This window comes from Haemorhous mexicanus, chromosome 2 (assembly GCF_027477595.1).
Source record: "Haemorhous mexicanus isolate bHaeMex1 chromosome 2, bHaeMex1.pri, whole genome shotgun sequence".
NCBI lineage: Eukaryota > Metazoa > Chordata > Aves > Passeriformes > Fringillidae > Haemorhous > Haemorhous mexicanus.
In genome coordinates this window covers 56,072,199-56,088,092 of record NC_082342.1, presented here as the reverse complement: position 1 = coordinate 56,088,092, position 15,894 = coordinate 56,072,199, and the positions used below count along the sequence as shown (strand labels likewise).

General features: G+C 38.4%; 1 protein-coding gene across 3 annotated transcripts in view; it reads left to right on the top strand.

Annotated features, from left to right (window-relative positions):
• Window positions 1–15,894, top strand: part of TRPC4 (transient receptor potential cation channel subfamily C member 4) — a 130,918-nt gene that overhangs the window by 102,745 nt on the left and 12,279 nt on the right. For all 3 annotated transcript variants that reach the window (XM_059838918.1, XM_059838920.1, XM_059838919.1), the window contains 4 exons: window positions 3,262–3,401; window positions 11,282–11,595; window positions 13,276–13,471; window positions 15,113–15,307. In XM_059838918.1, the coding sequence (XP_059694901.1) occupies window positions 3,262–3,401; window positions 11,282–11,595; window positions 13,276–13,471; window positions 15,113–15,307 (845 nt within the window). The remainder of the gene's footprint in view (window positions 1–3,261; window positions 3,402–11,281; window positions 11,596–13,275; window positions 13,472–15,112; window positions 15,308–15,894) is intronic.

Genomic DNA, 15,894 nt, shown 5'->3' with positions numbered 1-15,894 from the left:
GCTGCAAAGACTCTGATCACAGCTGTCATGGTGAGGTTGCCCTGGAATTGTGAATTTGAGCAATCAACCTTAGGACTTGGTACCAAGATTTGCTTTCAAAAATACATGTGTGGGCAGCTCTCCTGTGCATATGTGGGCTGTGTGTCTTTCACAAACATAGAATCCATCTGTCCATCAGCGTAGCTTCAAGTTCTCTGGAGTCACGTAGGATCTCAGTAACTGTATTTATATATTGAGTTTGTACTTAGATGCTTTGGCTGGCAAGAAGAGCAAACTGTCACATCTCTCTTACACCCAGCAAAAATATGGGATTTACAGTTTTCCATTACTATTTTCTTAAAAAGAACAGGCATCAGGATGAGCATAAAAGTTGTCTTGAACCAAAAGTAATTCAAACCACCACCTTTACAATGTCAAAGTATACTCAGAACTTTCAGCTGCCAAATGACTTCCAAATTACTGGTAGCTTGGATTAATTGTGTTTCTAATTCAAAATGATCAAATTTACAAGAGCCATATACTCTCTTCACTATTTTATAATAGGTCAGTATTTTTCTGTTAATGTCAACTTTAAAATTACATTTCATTTTCTGAAGCCCAGGAAGTGCTTGGAAAAACAGTCTGGCTTTTCACTCACAAAACAGATCAAGTGCAGCAGCATTAGTCAGCATTTCTTTTTCAATCTGTACATAATCCCATTATATTTTAGGCAGTGCCATCAAAGCATACAATACTGAGCAACAGTCTTACAGAGAACAGCCCTGCTGCAGTCTGTGTCAGTTCATGTCTTTGGCTGGTTGTGAACCATGGAATATCTTGGCAGAAAACTTCAATTAACCTAAAGCCTCTTGTTAAAGCATTCCTCTTATTTTCCATCCCAACCTATTACTGCTCTGTTTTCAAAGCGTAGTTTAAAGACAATCCTTAACTCTGATGAGTCACAAAAAAGTTTTTTTCAGTCTGTGAATGTGTGTATTGATTTCTGCAAAGCCTTTTAATTTGGGGATCTTCTGTCAATGCAGCTGTTTGCTTCCTGTGCCATGGCAGTCTTGACAATGTCAAGATCCTGCGACTTTTAAGTGAAAATTCCTAAAATGAAAAAGAGCAAGGCACTGTTCTGGGGCACTGAGACTTGGGGGCCATATCTTTAGCTTGGAGCCTGGAGCCAGGTCTTCTCCTGCTGTGGTGATTTTTCTGTGCTATAATGCAGGTGCAGCAGCAGTGATTCAGAGCAGTGTCTGACATGTGAAAGGGACATAGTAGCACACAAAGCAGCTGCTTTTATGACCTGATGATGGTTAGGTCTTAACAAGTTATGCCCAAAAGGCAGTGGAAGGGCACGCAGGGACATTTTCAAGTTCATGGACTGTGTGATGAAGGTTGGAGAGGACTGTAGAGAGAAGGGGAAGGCAGATCTGCTGTCACCTTGTCCATACCGTGTGTCACGACTGACCAGGTCTTTGAAGAGTAGGTGATTAAATCATTTCACTGGCTGAAATGGGCAGGCATGTAGGAGCCTGCCCTAGCAGCCTTGTGAAGGTGTGTTGCCTTTGTGATGGCACTTGGGCAGCTAACAGCCCTGTAGCAAGGTGTGCTGTTAGAGGATATTGACACTTGTCCTGCAATCATGTTCAGCTGTTCTCTCCCTGTTACACAGAGCAATTGATTGCATCTTTAAAATAAGTGTTCACTTAGTAACAGTGCTGTATTTTCTGGGTTAGTTTTATCTGATACACTACAGTAGTGTTGCAGTCAGCCTGACTAGGCTTTTGTAGGCAGTAAAATGGGGCTATTCCACATTCCTGTCTACATGTTCTGAGCGAGGTCCTTCCTCAGAATGTGCTGCCCCAGGTCTGCAGAATGCTGAAATGGTGATGGTGGCATGGCTGAAAACTAATCCTTTGAAAATAAAAATTGCTGGATCAGTCAGATGATTCAGATACCTCTGAGGCTTGTGATTATTGGTGATGACACATATAAACAAGATGGGACCGTGTGTCTGAGGTTTGAGGGTGAAGTTAGTGAGGAAGGGGACATTTTTCCTTTTGAAAGCAATCAGGAGATGGAAAAACTAAGCCAATAGACTAGAAAATTAAATTGTAACAACTCAAAAACCTACCTGGCACAAACAAGGGTAGGCCAGAGATTACTTCATGCAGATCATCTTTGAGAAAAATCACAAGTTTTCATTCCAGTCAGCTAGAAGACCAACTGCAACAAAATGCTATGGTTTAAGGAGAATTAGGCTCGTAGTAAGGAAATGCAGAACTCTGTAGGCCCCTGCATGAAATCTGTTTATCATTTTATAAAACAGCAGGTGAAAGAAAGACATGTTGAATTTACTGTAACTCAACACCAATATGTGAGAGATTGGCATTATTTCTCCCCCTCTAATGAGCACAAAGTAAGAAAATTCTACAAGAAAATAATTAACTGTGAAAAATTAAAAGTTGTAATGGCATTGTTATCAAAAAATCTCTGTAGATAATAGCATGAAATGTGCACCTAAATGTACTGTGTTGTCTTATTAACATACAGTAATGTGGAGTATGTTCTTCAGAGTGGCTTTAATTTTTATAGCATTAAAGAGTCTCCACACACATTTCAGTTGTTTCTGAAGCTGTTAAACCAAGTTCATGTCAGACAAGTTGCAAGATTTTCCACTTGGATTGAGTATTTCTGTTTCACTGTGTCTAGCACAAGGTGTGCTCTGCACACCTGAACACAGTTTCAATTCCTTCATGTCTCAAAGGAAGGTGTCAACAAAAGACTGTCTTCTGGAGACACTACTCTTTCATATGGAGAAGGAGACTTTATCTCAGCATTGACAATAACAATGGAAATTCTCTTCCATATTATGTGGGTCCTAAATAAAATAAATTGTGTTGGATTGACCTGCAGTCATAAATTTTCCAGTCTGAAATACATTACATCAGTTGCCAAGGACTGAGTTGACACTGGTAACTTATTTTAAGACCCATTTTATACTATTTAGGATACAATGAGAAAGAGATTGAAGAAAACCAAAGGAATTGTCCTTGTAGAAGCAGCTTTTTTGTGGTGGTTTTGTGTGACAAATTATTCTGGAAATAGTGAAAAGATGAAATTTTTCCTATCTAGATGTGTAAATTAGAGCACTTATCCACCTTCCCTTTACACTAGATGTAAGGAGAATCAATCTGTCATGAGTTAAGTGTCTAGAATAGTCACAGCCTTTTTAAACTTAATATTCATGCCTAATGAGTTATGTTCTATTTACAGGTTTTATCTGGGGTGAAATTAAACAGATGTGGGATGGTGGACTACAGGACTACATTCACGATTGGTGGAACCTCATGGATTTTGTAATGAACTCCTTGTACTTGGCAACAATCTCCTTGAAAATTGTTGCATTTTCAAAGGTAAACTGTGAAAAAGAAAATCACCAACATTTTAAAGATAAATTAAATAAGGCTTCTTCAATCTTTCATCTGTGTTTGGAGGTCCTGAGGCTTAGCAATTCAAGAGATGTATGATGTGATTTGTGAATCTTCTGCAGCAATGACAGGAAACTAGACAAATATAAGAGCAAACAAAATATTGGGTTTTATGCTTTTTTCTTCTTGGCCTGTGCAATCTTTTCTTATTTTGTCCTGAACTGTCCTACTGTTAAATTCTTGAGAAATGGAAATGCCCTGTAATATTTTATAATGCTTGCATTTTATGTTAATCTTTGATTTTTTAAGTGAGAAATTATTGCCCCTAAGACAATTTTACACAACTTTCAGACAGGTCTACTGCCAAAGTATGTAGTCAAAATTGGTGAGGGGAACTAAAGAGTGAGATTTTAATTTCTTTAGAGAATTTATTATAAATGCAACATGAAAAAGTAAAACTGAATGGGATAAAATGTTCATTTGAGGCTGGGTGTGTTCATTTTTACATTCTTTTCATGGACTTGTTGTGAAAAGTCTTTTTTTTCCACTGTTTTAAGTATCTTCCAGCAGAACATCCCTTCTTTCCAAAGGCATAGAACACGTGTGGACATTTTGTATGTATTCCACATGAATGCATGAAATGATAGAAAGCCCTCATAAAATGAGATATTTTGGGCAAAAAATGATCTCAAGTGCAAGGAAACCACATATGAAAGGAAATCAAAGCATTTTTAAGCATTTGTCATAGAGTTCTTACCACATCCAAGCAGAGATAAGCCCATTTTTACTGGCCACTGGGATCAGCATTGCACTTCAGCATTTTCAAGTTCCCTGCCACCAGCGATAATTTATAGTTGCAATAGCACCACTCCGTGTGCGTGGAAGGTGAGTCCCATCTCTGCCAAGATGCTTTGGACTGGGAAACGGAGAGAGCCATCAAGTAGCCTTGCTGTTTCCTCTCCTCAAACAGCAACTGTCCTTGCTGCAGCCCTGCCACAGGCATAGAGGAGCTCAGGAACTCTAATTTATGTCATCTTGTGTCTGGTCACATAGGTCCCTGTGCCAGCCAGTCAAGAGCAGGGACGAACAAAGACCCCCGGGTCATGTGCTGGCACATCAGCCTTCTTTGACAAAAAGTTTCTAACATGCTGGATCTCTGGCTGCAAACCTTTGGAAGTCTTCTCCCTTGAAGAAACTTGGGGCCTGAAAGAGGAAGGTGCTCCAAAGAGTGGTGAACTGTCATTTAAAAGCTAATGAAATGTCTTTTTACACACAAAGATATAATGAAGTGACCAAAAAGTGAATAGTCATTTCACTGTCCCTTGAAACAAAGCACACAGTTCATTTAAAATAGATGTTTCCAAAGCATTGGAGATGGCCAGTTATTCACTTCAGAATAATATTGGTTAGAAGACATTATAATCCTTTCATCTCCGAAATGGCTTCTGGTTAGAGTAATCAGATTCCAAGGTGACAGTATCTGGGATAATGTGCATCCATTACTCTCCAAATTAGTCTGCACATTTTAATCATAATGAATACAGTGCTTACAAAAGCTGTGCTAGTCAACTGAAACACATGATGAAGTAATGAACAGAGGAATATAAGTGTGATTTAATACCCTGCCACATTCCTAAAAATGCCTACAACAGAGTTCCTTGCCTCTATGCTAGATGAGATTTAGAGGATGCCATATGTAACCAGTATGTTTTAATGTAAAGCTTTAATTTTATTTTCCTAAGCATTGTGAGTCAGGTTTTTCTAAGTTACAGCTCTTCTGTCTTTATTGAACCAAACATATAGGGTCAGCTCTTAGATTTATTCTATCTTCTATGGATCAGTTCCAGCCACCCAAGGAAACATTTTAACCAACTCCCTTGAATAAAATTAGGAGTGTCTCCATGCTACTCTCCTGTGTGATAAATATTCCTAGAGTAAAATATAGTGTTTATTGCCCATTTAAGGCTCTTACTGATGCAGTAGTTAAGTAGATGGATATTATCTAGAGTAGCTGATGGGGTAATGTACTGTAAAATTCACCAAAGCATATAATTTCAGGATGAGGAAACTGCTAAGATAACTCAAAGTAAGTGGTTTCATTGCCAATATTCAAATAAAACAAGGACATCTTATAATTTTCAATGGCCTATGGTTTATTGTCTCTGTATCAACATGTTAGGTCTTCCTAAATTATCCAGTATATCCATTGAAAATGATCTCTCCTCCATAAAAATATCATAATCTATAGTACATTATTGTATTTTTTTAAAGGAGAAGACGACAGATTTTGAGCAACACATTTGGTTTTATGGAGGGTTTTTAGGTGTGCTAAGAAAAAAATGAATATAATGTATTTTGTTTTGATATGTAAAATATATAATGTATTTTGTTTTGATATGTAAAGTTACATGCAGTGCCAACATGCGTGCGGAATCTTCTTGCTTTCTCTTAAATACTTGTTAAACCTGAGCATTGGACTTAGTGCTGCTTGTTTCCAATTCTGCTAAAAATCACATACAATCTCATATTGCTGATGATGTGCCTCAGCCACTGATGTGAAGATCTAGTAGGAAAACAAATTCCTATTCAGGGCAAGAACTCTCCAAAGTAGCTAAAGTACATTATTTATCTCAACATTTACTGGCTTAATGATCACTGTGTCAGGTCTACTTTTTTCAGGAGTAAATAAGATTATTTATCTCTCCTGCCACCAGTTCTGCAGAAGCCAACATATTCTTACCTGTTTGCATTGTAAAATTGTTTTGATTGGTATTTTATCAGATTCACAGACTAAATGTCCATTCACACAGGCAGATTAATACCTCTCCACCCCTGAGAAATTATGGACCTTATTCCTCAGTGTAATTACCATTCTAAAGCTCTCTGCCAGGCCATTCCCCTGCCCCCCTTCCTACTGCTGCTTTGAAATTCCACATAATGAATGCAAAGATTGGTGCATACATTTTAAAATAGGAAGAGTTCACATTTACATATGACTTTTCAGGAAAGTATTTAAAGTACTTTTCCTGAAATAGATAGGATTTAACTTGTCTCTTTGTGACCAGAAACAAGGGGGTCATCTTAGACTGAGGTCCAGCTGCCCATTAAACATTCAGGTAGCCTGAGCCTGATCTCCATGTCTGTTTGATCTCCCGTGGTGCTTCCAAGAGATCAAGAGTTCATGTCTTTTGTTTTAATGGGAAAACAGTGATCATTCAGCTTTTTTTTCTCACAAATGGTTCAGTTATTGAATTTGCATTTTAGTTCCTTTGACTAAGGATCAGGGATTATTTGCCTTGTATTCCCTGGCTGACATTGCAAAAGCATCATATATTTACCTTGAAACTCTACTGTTTATGTGCTGCTCAATTTGTTTTCTGCTCTTCCTGTTTTCCATTGATGTGCTATGTAAATTTCCTTCAACCACAGAGCCAATAATGGGTGTTATTTAATCAAATTAAGTGATGGTTGGCTTTGTTACATGTCAAAAGGTTTTGTTTGCATTTCCAGGGGGGACAGAAATTCATCAGGGTCACCAAACAGAGGACTGCAGAGTCTCAACATCATGATTTACAGCAAATACAGTGTTGCTATGTTTTCTCTTACCATTTTCCACTCCTTAGAACAATATTAATTTATTTATCCTGTGTAGAACAGAAGGACATCAACAAACCTGAGTGAGAGAAAAAATACTTCAATTCTATGTGGTTTGACTCTAAGATGCATTTTTTAGTCTTTTTCACTGTTCCTGGTTTTAGTATACCTAGTTTTTTTGCTACTCTTCTGTATTTTCCTTTTCACCTGAAGGCTGCTTTTTTCTGTAGGGTTTTTTTTAATATTTCTAGATTCCTTTTCAGCATCCTCTGCTCTGGTTAGCATAATCAATGTGGGTTTGTTGTTAGAGACCTCTCGTACTCATTATTTTCTTTATATTGTTTGCTGTCTTCTTGCAGTTAGTATATTTCACAGACAATTTCCAAACTTATCTCTCAGGCCTTCACCTTTCTCACTTTTTTCTGCCAAGTATTTACAGTCTTTTAAATTATGTTTCTTCAACACTGAAATAACAGCCATCACTCTCTGCTTATGACGGTGACACCTCTTGAATTCTATCCAGACATGCAGGAAGCACTTGGGCCCAAAGAAAGAAGAGTCAGTTATACTTAAATATCACAGCTGTGCCTTTGATTTCCCTTTTACAAATAAAAGGTCATTTGATCTTTTCTGAATGTTTGAACAAATCAGTTTTGTGTCTTTATCCAGGACATCATAGACAAAGTCCTTTTTTCCTCTTCTTTCTGCTTAACATCATTTCTTCTAGAAAATGTGACATTGGAAACATCTTGCCAGACTGCAGCTGTAAGACAGTCTATCCCCTTCCCCAACAATCACTGAGGAGAAAATGAGAAAGTTAAAGAGCAACTCACCTATGTGAGATATTTGCTTTCCCACTACTCTAGAAATTCTGCTTTCTCTTTGCTGACTGTAAGAGTAGGTGGCAGAGTGCAGGTATGGCTATCCACACCTGACTTGTTAAACTTGATCCTTCTTGCCTTGGTATGTCATGTGCTAAACTTGTTCAGTGTCCTGTTGTTCCAGGTGTTTCTCAGAAGGGTATTTTCTTAGATTTCTCCCAACTCCCCCACATCCGTAACTTCCCTGGAATCTGCCACTACTTGCCCTCACCTAAAATATGTCTGCAATTTGATGCTTTTGATTCTCTACCAAAAACTCCATCTCTTCCCAGTTTCATGAATTTTCTTTACATTTCTCCATGACTGTATTTTACTTTACTGCCCCAAGACACCTTTTGTACTTTTCCCTTATCTGAGTTACTACTGCACTGTCCAGGACCAACCTTTGCTTGTACAGACAATTATTCCTAGTTATTTAAAAGGTGCAAGTTTTCAGCTGTGAGGGTAATAGCGTGCCATGAAAATTTGCAGTAATGTGCAGTAAAATATTATTCCATTATAGGAATCATGCTGAGGAGTTTTCATCTCTCTCTTCTCAAAAACACTAAAAATAATTTATTCTGCTTTTTCTTCTTGTTTTATCTCTTAGGTGTTTTCTCCAGTAGCTAAATTCTATTTTATACTGCCTGTTTTTCATCACTGATCTTGAATCAATCAGAACTGGATTAAAGAGCCATAGTGGATGGGGTAGATGAGCATAATCATTAGGGAGAGGATAGTCTAATGAAGAGAGTACTGATCTATGATTCCAGCAGGTCTAGATTTAATTCACTGCTCTGCAGAGAAAAAATATCACAGGTGAACTAAGGCTGAGTAATTCTTAATTCTTTAATGGGCTGTTTTTCAGTTTTTCAATTCTCATCCCCAAATCCAAACCTGTCAGCTGCTGTGACTGCTTGTATATGAGTAAATGGCATTGTGCCAAGGATTGCTGTCAGGCACTGGGACAATTTCACATACACACCATTTGGTTAGAGAAACCCTGGTGTGGGGCGTGTGCCAACTGTTAGTGTCTGAAACAATGCCCAGTTCCCCTTCACAGTTTGGATCATTGAATCACAGAATCATAGGATGGAATGTGTTGGAAAGGACATTTAAAGGTCATGTAGTCCAGTGCCTCTGCAATAAGCACAGACATCTTCAACTGGATCAGGCTGCTTAGAGCCTCATCCAGCCTGATCTTCCATGTTTCCAGGAATGGGTTATCTACCACCTCTCTGGACAACCTGTTCCAGTGTTTCACCACCCTCATCATAAAAAGTTTCTTCCCTATATTTAGTCCTAATCTACCCCTTTTCAGTTTAAAACCATTAGCTCATTGCTATTGCTACAGGCCCTAGTAAAAAGCCTATCTCCATCTTTGCTGTAAGGCCCTTTTAGGTACTGGAAGGCCACAAGATCTCCCCAAAGTCACCTTTTCTCCACACTGAACAGCCCCAACTCTCAGCCTTTCCTCAGAAGAGAGGTGCTCCAGCTTTGTGACCATTTTTACTGTATGCCTCTGGACCAGCTCCAACAGTCCATGTCTTTCCTGTACAGAGGATGCTGGAGTTGGATAGAGCACTCTGGGTGGAGTTTCACCAGAGTGGAGTAGAGGGACAGAAACCTGTCCCTTGGCCTTCCGATCCCACTTCTTGTGTAGCCCAGGATAGGGTTGGGTTTCTGGGCTGTGAGCATTCACCTGCCAGTACCTCAACTCCATCTCCTCCGAATCCTTTCACTCCCCAGACTGTCTTGTTACTGGAAGCTGCCCTGAACTGGGTGCAGTGCCTTTCACATGGACTTGTTAAATCCCATGGTGTCCCCATAGGAACTTGTCCTGGTCCCGCTGAATGGCATCCTGTCCTTCAGGCATGTGAACCACTCAGCTTGGTCTCATCTCATCTGTAGACAGGCTGAGTGTGCACTCAATGCCTTGGTCTGTGTCATTAATGAAGATGTTAAACAGTCCCAGTCTCAGTATAGATCCCTGAGGGATGCTACTTGTCACTGAGGTCCATTTGGACATCATCTCTATGGATGCATCATCATTTGATGATCTCTCTATGGATGCATTCATCCAGCCAGTTCTTTATCCACTGAACAGTCCACCTATCAAATCCATCTCTCACCACTTTAGAGAGAAGCTTGTTGCAAGGGACGATGTCAGAAGCCTTACACAAGTCCAGACAAATGACATCTGCAACCCTTCCCTTGCCCACTGATGTAGTCACTCCGTCATAGAGCACCTCTTGCTTGGTCAGGAAGGAATTTCCCTCAGTGAAATTGTGCTGGTGCTTCAAATCATGTCTCTGCCCTCCATGTGCCTTAGCACAGCTTCTGGGAGGATCTGCTCCATGCCCTTCCCAGGCACAGAGAGGAGGCTGACAGGTTGGCTGTTCCCAAGGTTTTAATTTCTCCCCTTTTTAAAAATGGGTGCAATGTTTTCCTCTTTCCAGTCACTGAGAACTTCACCTGACTGACAGAACTTTTCAAATATGAGGGAGAGTGACTTGGAAACAAGATCAGCCAGTTTCTTTAGGATTCTGGGATGCATCTGATCAGGTCCTACAGACTTAACATGTGTTACTCAGGTGTTTCTGAACCACTCACTCTGACAGTGATCACCTTCTTTGCAGGGTGAGTGTGGTGAAATGCTGTTTATGCAGTGTCATCTGGCCCCAGTGACACATGGAGTTCCTTTCCTTACTGCTCAAAGCATGCCCAGCAGCTCTGAAGGTGCCTGTGTGTGGTCTAGAATAGGTAAATACAGATAACACCATAGTCCCTCTTTGAAATCTGCTTTATATTATATTATCCCCTTTTTAGAGGGCTTCCTAGCATAGATTCTCTCATCTGATATGTTCTATACAACAGATTAATGAGACCAAATAAATAATAATGAGTCTGGTATAGTAGGTAATCCTAAGTTCAAATATCTTTCATCTTCACGAATTTTTTTTTTGGTAGAGCATGAACAGAAGTCACAGTTTCAGGGGTCAGAGTCTTTGATAATGAGACACATAGGCAGTTTGCCATGGTTCATTAATAAACATCTTTTTCATCATTGGGCCAGTATTAATTGATTGATATACTTACTTGGTGATTGAATGTTTTCTTCCTACTTGCCAGAGCTTTTGTGGGTTTCTATCCATCACTGTCAGCCCTGCACATTCCTTCAAAGAAATAATTTACCTGCTTGTACAGCTGGAAATTTCTATAATTCTGAAAAGCAAGATGCTCAAAACTGTTCCTTTTGCAGTGTCAGAATTTTTAAACTGTGAAAATTTTTGCTACTGTGAAAATTTATTGTGACATCTGCAAATTAATTGAGCAGCTTATGAAGAAACTGACATGCTTGTTTATGCATCAAAATAGAGGAGTAATTTCTTCCCTTCTGCTTGTTTTCAGTACAGTGGGTTAGTTCCACGGGAGAGCTGGGACATGTGGCATCCAACCCTGGTGGCAGAGGCCCTGTTTGCCATCGCAAACATCTTTAGCTCCCTGCGCTTGATCTCGTTATTCACTGCGAATTCTCACCTGGGACCTCTGCAGATATCTCTAGGGAGAATGTTGCTGGACATTTTGAAGTTTCTCTTCATCTACTGCCTTGTGCTGCTTGCTTTTGCAAATGGATTGAACCAGCTGTACTTCTACTATGAGACAAATGAACCTGGCAACTGCAAAGGAATACGATGTGAAAAGCAGAATAATGCATTTTCAACGTAAGTAGCTAATAATTTCTATCCTCCCCCTCTCCCCAAATATTTTAATCACTTAGATGATGTTTACAGAAAAGAACCTTTGTTTTCTGTTGGTATTACAGTGGTGTCCTGACAAACACATCTAATATTACTGTAATAATTTAAAAAATTAACATTTCATGACTCTAATAATGTTCACCTCATACCACAGTGAAGTCTCTACAATTCAAGATATCTCAAAAGATATGAGGTAAAATAGAGAAAATAGGAAGATAAATGAGATTAGAAGTTGCATAAGGTCACCAGTTCAGATCTTGCTCATCCAGGCAGGTGTCACTCTGCATTTCATCCATGTCTACTTGAGGGCGTTAAATAAGTCTGGTGTTCTAAAACATGAAGATTCCTCGCAAATATGATAGGCAGTCCCAGATTCTAGTGACTCTACTCCAAACAATCAAATTTCTAATTTATATTATAAACTGTTTCTTCTTTCACTTTAAAATCAATTTTACTTCATTATAGTTTTCAGTTCATCTATAGTACCAAAACACTACCAAATGAACACTAATTCTCTTGTCTTTCACCTTTCAACCTGCATCAAACTCCTGCTATAAATGTGTGTTCCCTATTAACTTCTGTGTATCTAGGCTTTTTTAAAAAATGCATTTATTACCTATGGCTTCCTTCTTAGAGGTAATAACTTCATAAAAATAGCAGCCTTTATATCATCTTAATCAAGTAACTTTTCCCAGGCACAGCATATTTATGTTGTATATTAATAACACCTATGCAGGTCTAAACTTTATGGGATCTGAACAGAAAACCACACAGAAATTTTTCAGAACTCAGCATTGAGGGAGGCAATATTCATCGGAGGAATAGTGGGGAGTACTGCTACTAGTGTCAGAAGGTGATGTCATGGCAAAATGTGATGCTTTATGTGCTCCATACTTTCAAGGAGCAATCTCACCAGGACTATTCTTATGACACTACAGTGTAGCTGAACACAGAATAAAAAGGGAAAATTTCTCAATGTATCTAGCTGCAGAGGATTATTTTTTAAAGTTCATCATTGTGACTAGCTTCCTAGATGTTGTACAAACTTCTCTAAGGAATATTATATGCTTTAGGTATAAAAACACAAGTTTCTTTTGAGAGCAGCATGCTTCTCTTTTTAGTTTTTCCCTTCATTATAAAACAAAACATACGCTAATGATAGTAAAGTCTTTCTAATTATTCAACTCCTTTTATCTCAGTGGCTCTCAACAAATCAGAATTGCATAATGTGAGGATACCTTACTTCTTTGAACATCCTAGCAAGACACAATCATTACTTCTACAATCATACTTGAATTATTTTTGGACCCTTATAGGTAAAGCAAAGGGTCAAAGAACTTCAAAAGAAGGTGTCCAACATAACATCTCTGAAACGATATTTATCTCTCTGAAGTTTGAACAAAATCAGCCTTTTGCTTGCAGGCTTATTTGTAGATTCTGTATTGTATATCTAGAGGCCCAGATTTGAAAGGCTAGGCCATTGTTTCATGAGAAAGATATTCCCTCTATGTTGGCTGTATTGGGGTAAGTGTCCTTCATCTCTGTCAAGTCAAGATCTTTTGTGTGTTTTGGGAGGAACTGAACAATCTGAAAACTAAATGTGCAGCTGTTATACAGCTATTCCTTCTGGCTTTTGTTTTTCAGGTTATTTGAAACACTGCAGTCATTATTCTGGTCTATATTTGGACTCATCAATCTCTACGTGACCAACGTGAAAGCGAGGCATGAATTCACTGAATTTGTTGGGGCCACCATGTTTGGTACCTATAATGTAATATCTCTGGTTGTTCTACTCAACATGCTAATAGCCATGATGAATAACTCTTACCAACTCATTGCTGTAAGTTGTTTCTTATTTTTAGGTCATTTATAGTACATACCCTTTCTCTGTTCCTGCATTCAATATTTCTGGCAGTAAAACACTTCACAGGCAGGACATTGGGACAAATATTGTAATTTACTCTGATTCTTTTGCGCTGTTCTGGAAGGAAGAAGAAGCCAGACCCAAGTTGGATTGGGTAGAGTGAAATTCCCCCATGACACCAAATTTCCCCACAAACCCAAATGGGGAAGATGTGAAGAAGCCACCTTGTGGGTTGAGGAGGGTGTCCTGATGCTTCTGGCAAGTGATGGGCTACAGCCCTGCCCAAGCTGCACTGTGCAGGACCTTTTCTTAGAAAAAGACTTCCCAGGATTGTTCTGTTGCTGCTTCATTTTAATACATTATATTTTTTAGCATTCGAAAGACTGCTATTTTTTTTTTTTTTATCTGACATGGATATACAGTTAACAGAAATTGGGTGCTCATGTTCCAAGGACACTTCCTATTCAAACAAAAGGTCATGTCTTCTCATCCAACAGTGTCCTGTTTCCTCCTTCAATGAAAACTGTCTTTGTCATTACCAGAGCTATTGGCGTAGTTTTATTTCTAAACTGTCTATTAAGGAGACTAAGAGAAATAAACACTGATTCATCATATGATAATTCAAATATGATCATGCAGAAAGCAAACAAAAGAAAGCTTCACAGTCTTAAGATTATAAATATGCCTTTTTTCCAATCTGGAAATTACAAGTGTTTCCACTAAAGAAAAACTGACCCCCTGTGTTTGTATAACTGTAGCTGTCAGAGTCTAGTGAACTGTATCACAACATAGTACCACTCACCAAAACTTGGTGCTTACTTTTCCTGCTACAAATTCTAAATTGTTGCACTTGTTGCTGTATGGCCAGGAGTAGACCTGTAGCTGAGGTTCTTGGCTATCCAAATCTAACATTAGTGATCTAAACTTATTATTTAGCTGCTAGGATTTAGACATCTTTCCATGGCCTTTAGTTTTCATTTTCCCAAAAATTTCAGAATTATGCAATGCTATATATGTTCCAAAAGAAAAGAAATTTCAAATAAAACTACAAAACCCACCCCCCAATCTATCCCAAATATAGAATTCTGAAGTAGTGGGGAAAAAAAAGATACTTGACTCAATAGTTTTAATAGCCTCACGATTTGTTGGATAACCTATTTGTGAATTTTGGGGACTGGTAATTTCTAAGAAAATGCATGAGCCTTGCTGACTTGTTGCAGCTGCTGCAGAGCAGCATAATTAGACTGATCTACGTGGAACAATAGTGAGCTGCTGTTATAACAAAACGTTTCTTCCAGAAATGTAGTATTTCTCTGCTTATAATCACCTTTTCTGTTTTTGAGAGACTTTAAATAATTTAACAGCTTGTAACAGGGAAAGAAGTGCTAATAAGTAGATACATACTTTACATATCGAACATCTCCTTACTGAGGTAAAGCAGCTCAGCTTTGCTTTGTGTTAAAGACGTACTGTCAAAAGATGGCAGTATTTTTAAAAGACAATTCATTAGGATTTCAAGGTTGCTCTAGTTTAAGTTTTTTCAGATTTTTGTAGAGGTTTATTTTGCCTCCTTAATTACAGCAATATCTGTGTTGATGATGTGTTTGTTGTGTGCAGGATCATGCAGACATTGAGTGGAAGTTTGCTCGAACAAAACTCTGGATGAGTTACTTTGAAGAAGGAGGAACTCTGCCCACTCCTTTTAATGTCATACCAAGCCCAAAGTCTTTGTGGTATCTGATCAAATGGTTATGGAGACACCTTTGCAAGAAAAAAATTAGAAGAAAGCCTGAAAGTTTTGGAACAATAGGGGTAAGTTGTGTGGTTTACTCTGTCTGTAGTCCTCCTCTTTGCTATATAGATGACTTTTTCTCAGCTTTATAGAGTGTCTGACCTGTCAAATAATGTGCATATGAGTTAGACCAAAACTCTAGCAGAGAATGTTTTTTTTTTACATTCCTGTCAGTGTATTTGAAGAGAAAGCATCATCATATCCCTGTTCAATGAACAGTATGAACCGTGACTGTGCTTCATCTACAGATAATTCAAGAAAGATTAAGAGAAATAAAAAATACAAGAGATCAAATGTGTTTACTTGTCTGTCAGTGTCAGAATTGTTGGTTGCTAATCCCTAGTTCAAGTGTTACAGTTCAGGTATAATTAAATATCATGAACCAGAGACTCATGTATGAAGTATTCATCATGGGATCTTCTCTGTGTCTCTGTCTCTCTACATGGAATGAAATGAGTTTGCCATTAAAGCATTTTTACCAAAAGCTGTTCCCATTAAAAATTTTTTCAAAGGTGACAGCATTTACTTGGACTTGTTTTCTTGAATTTAAAGGTAGAGCTATTTCAGAATCCCATTCTGAAATCATACTATATTCTGATACTTCTGA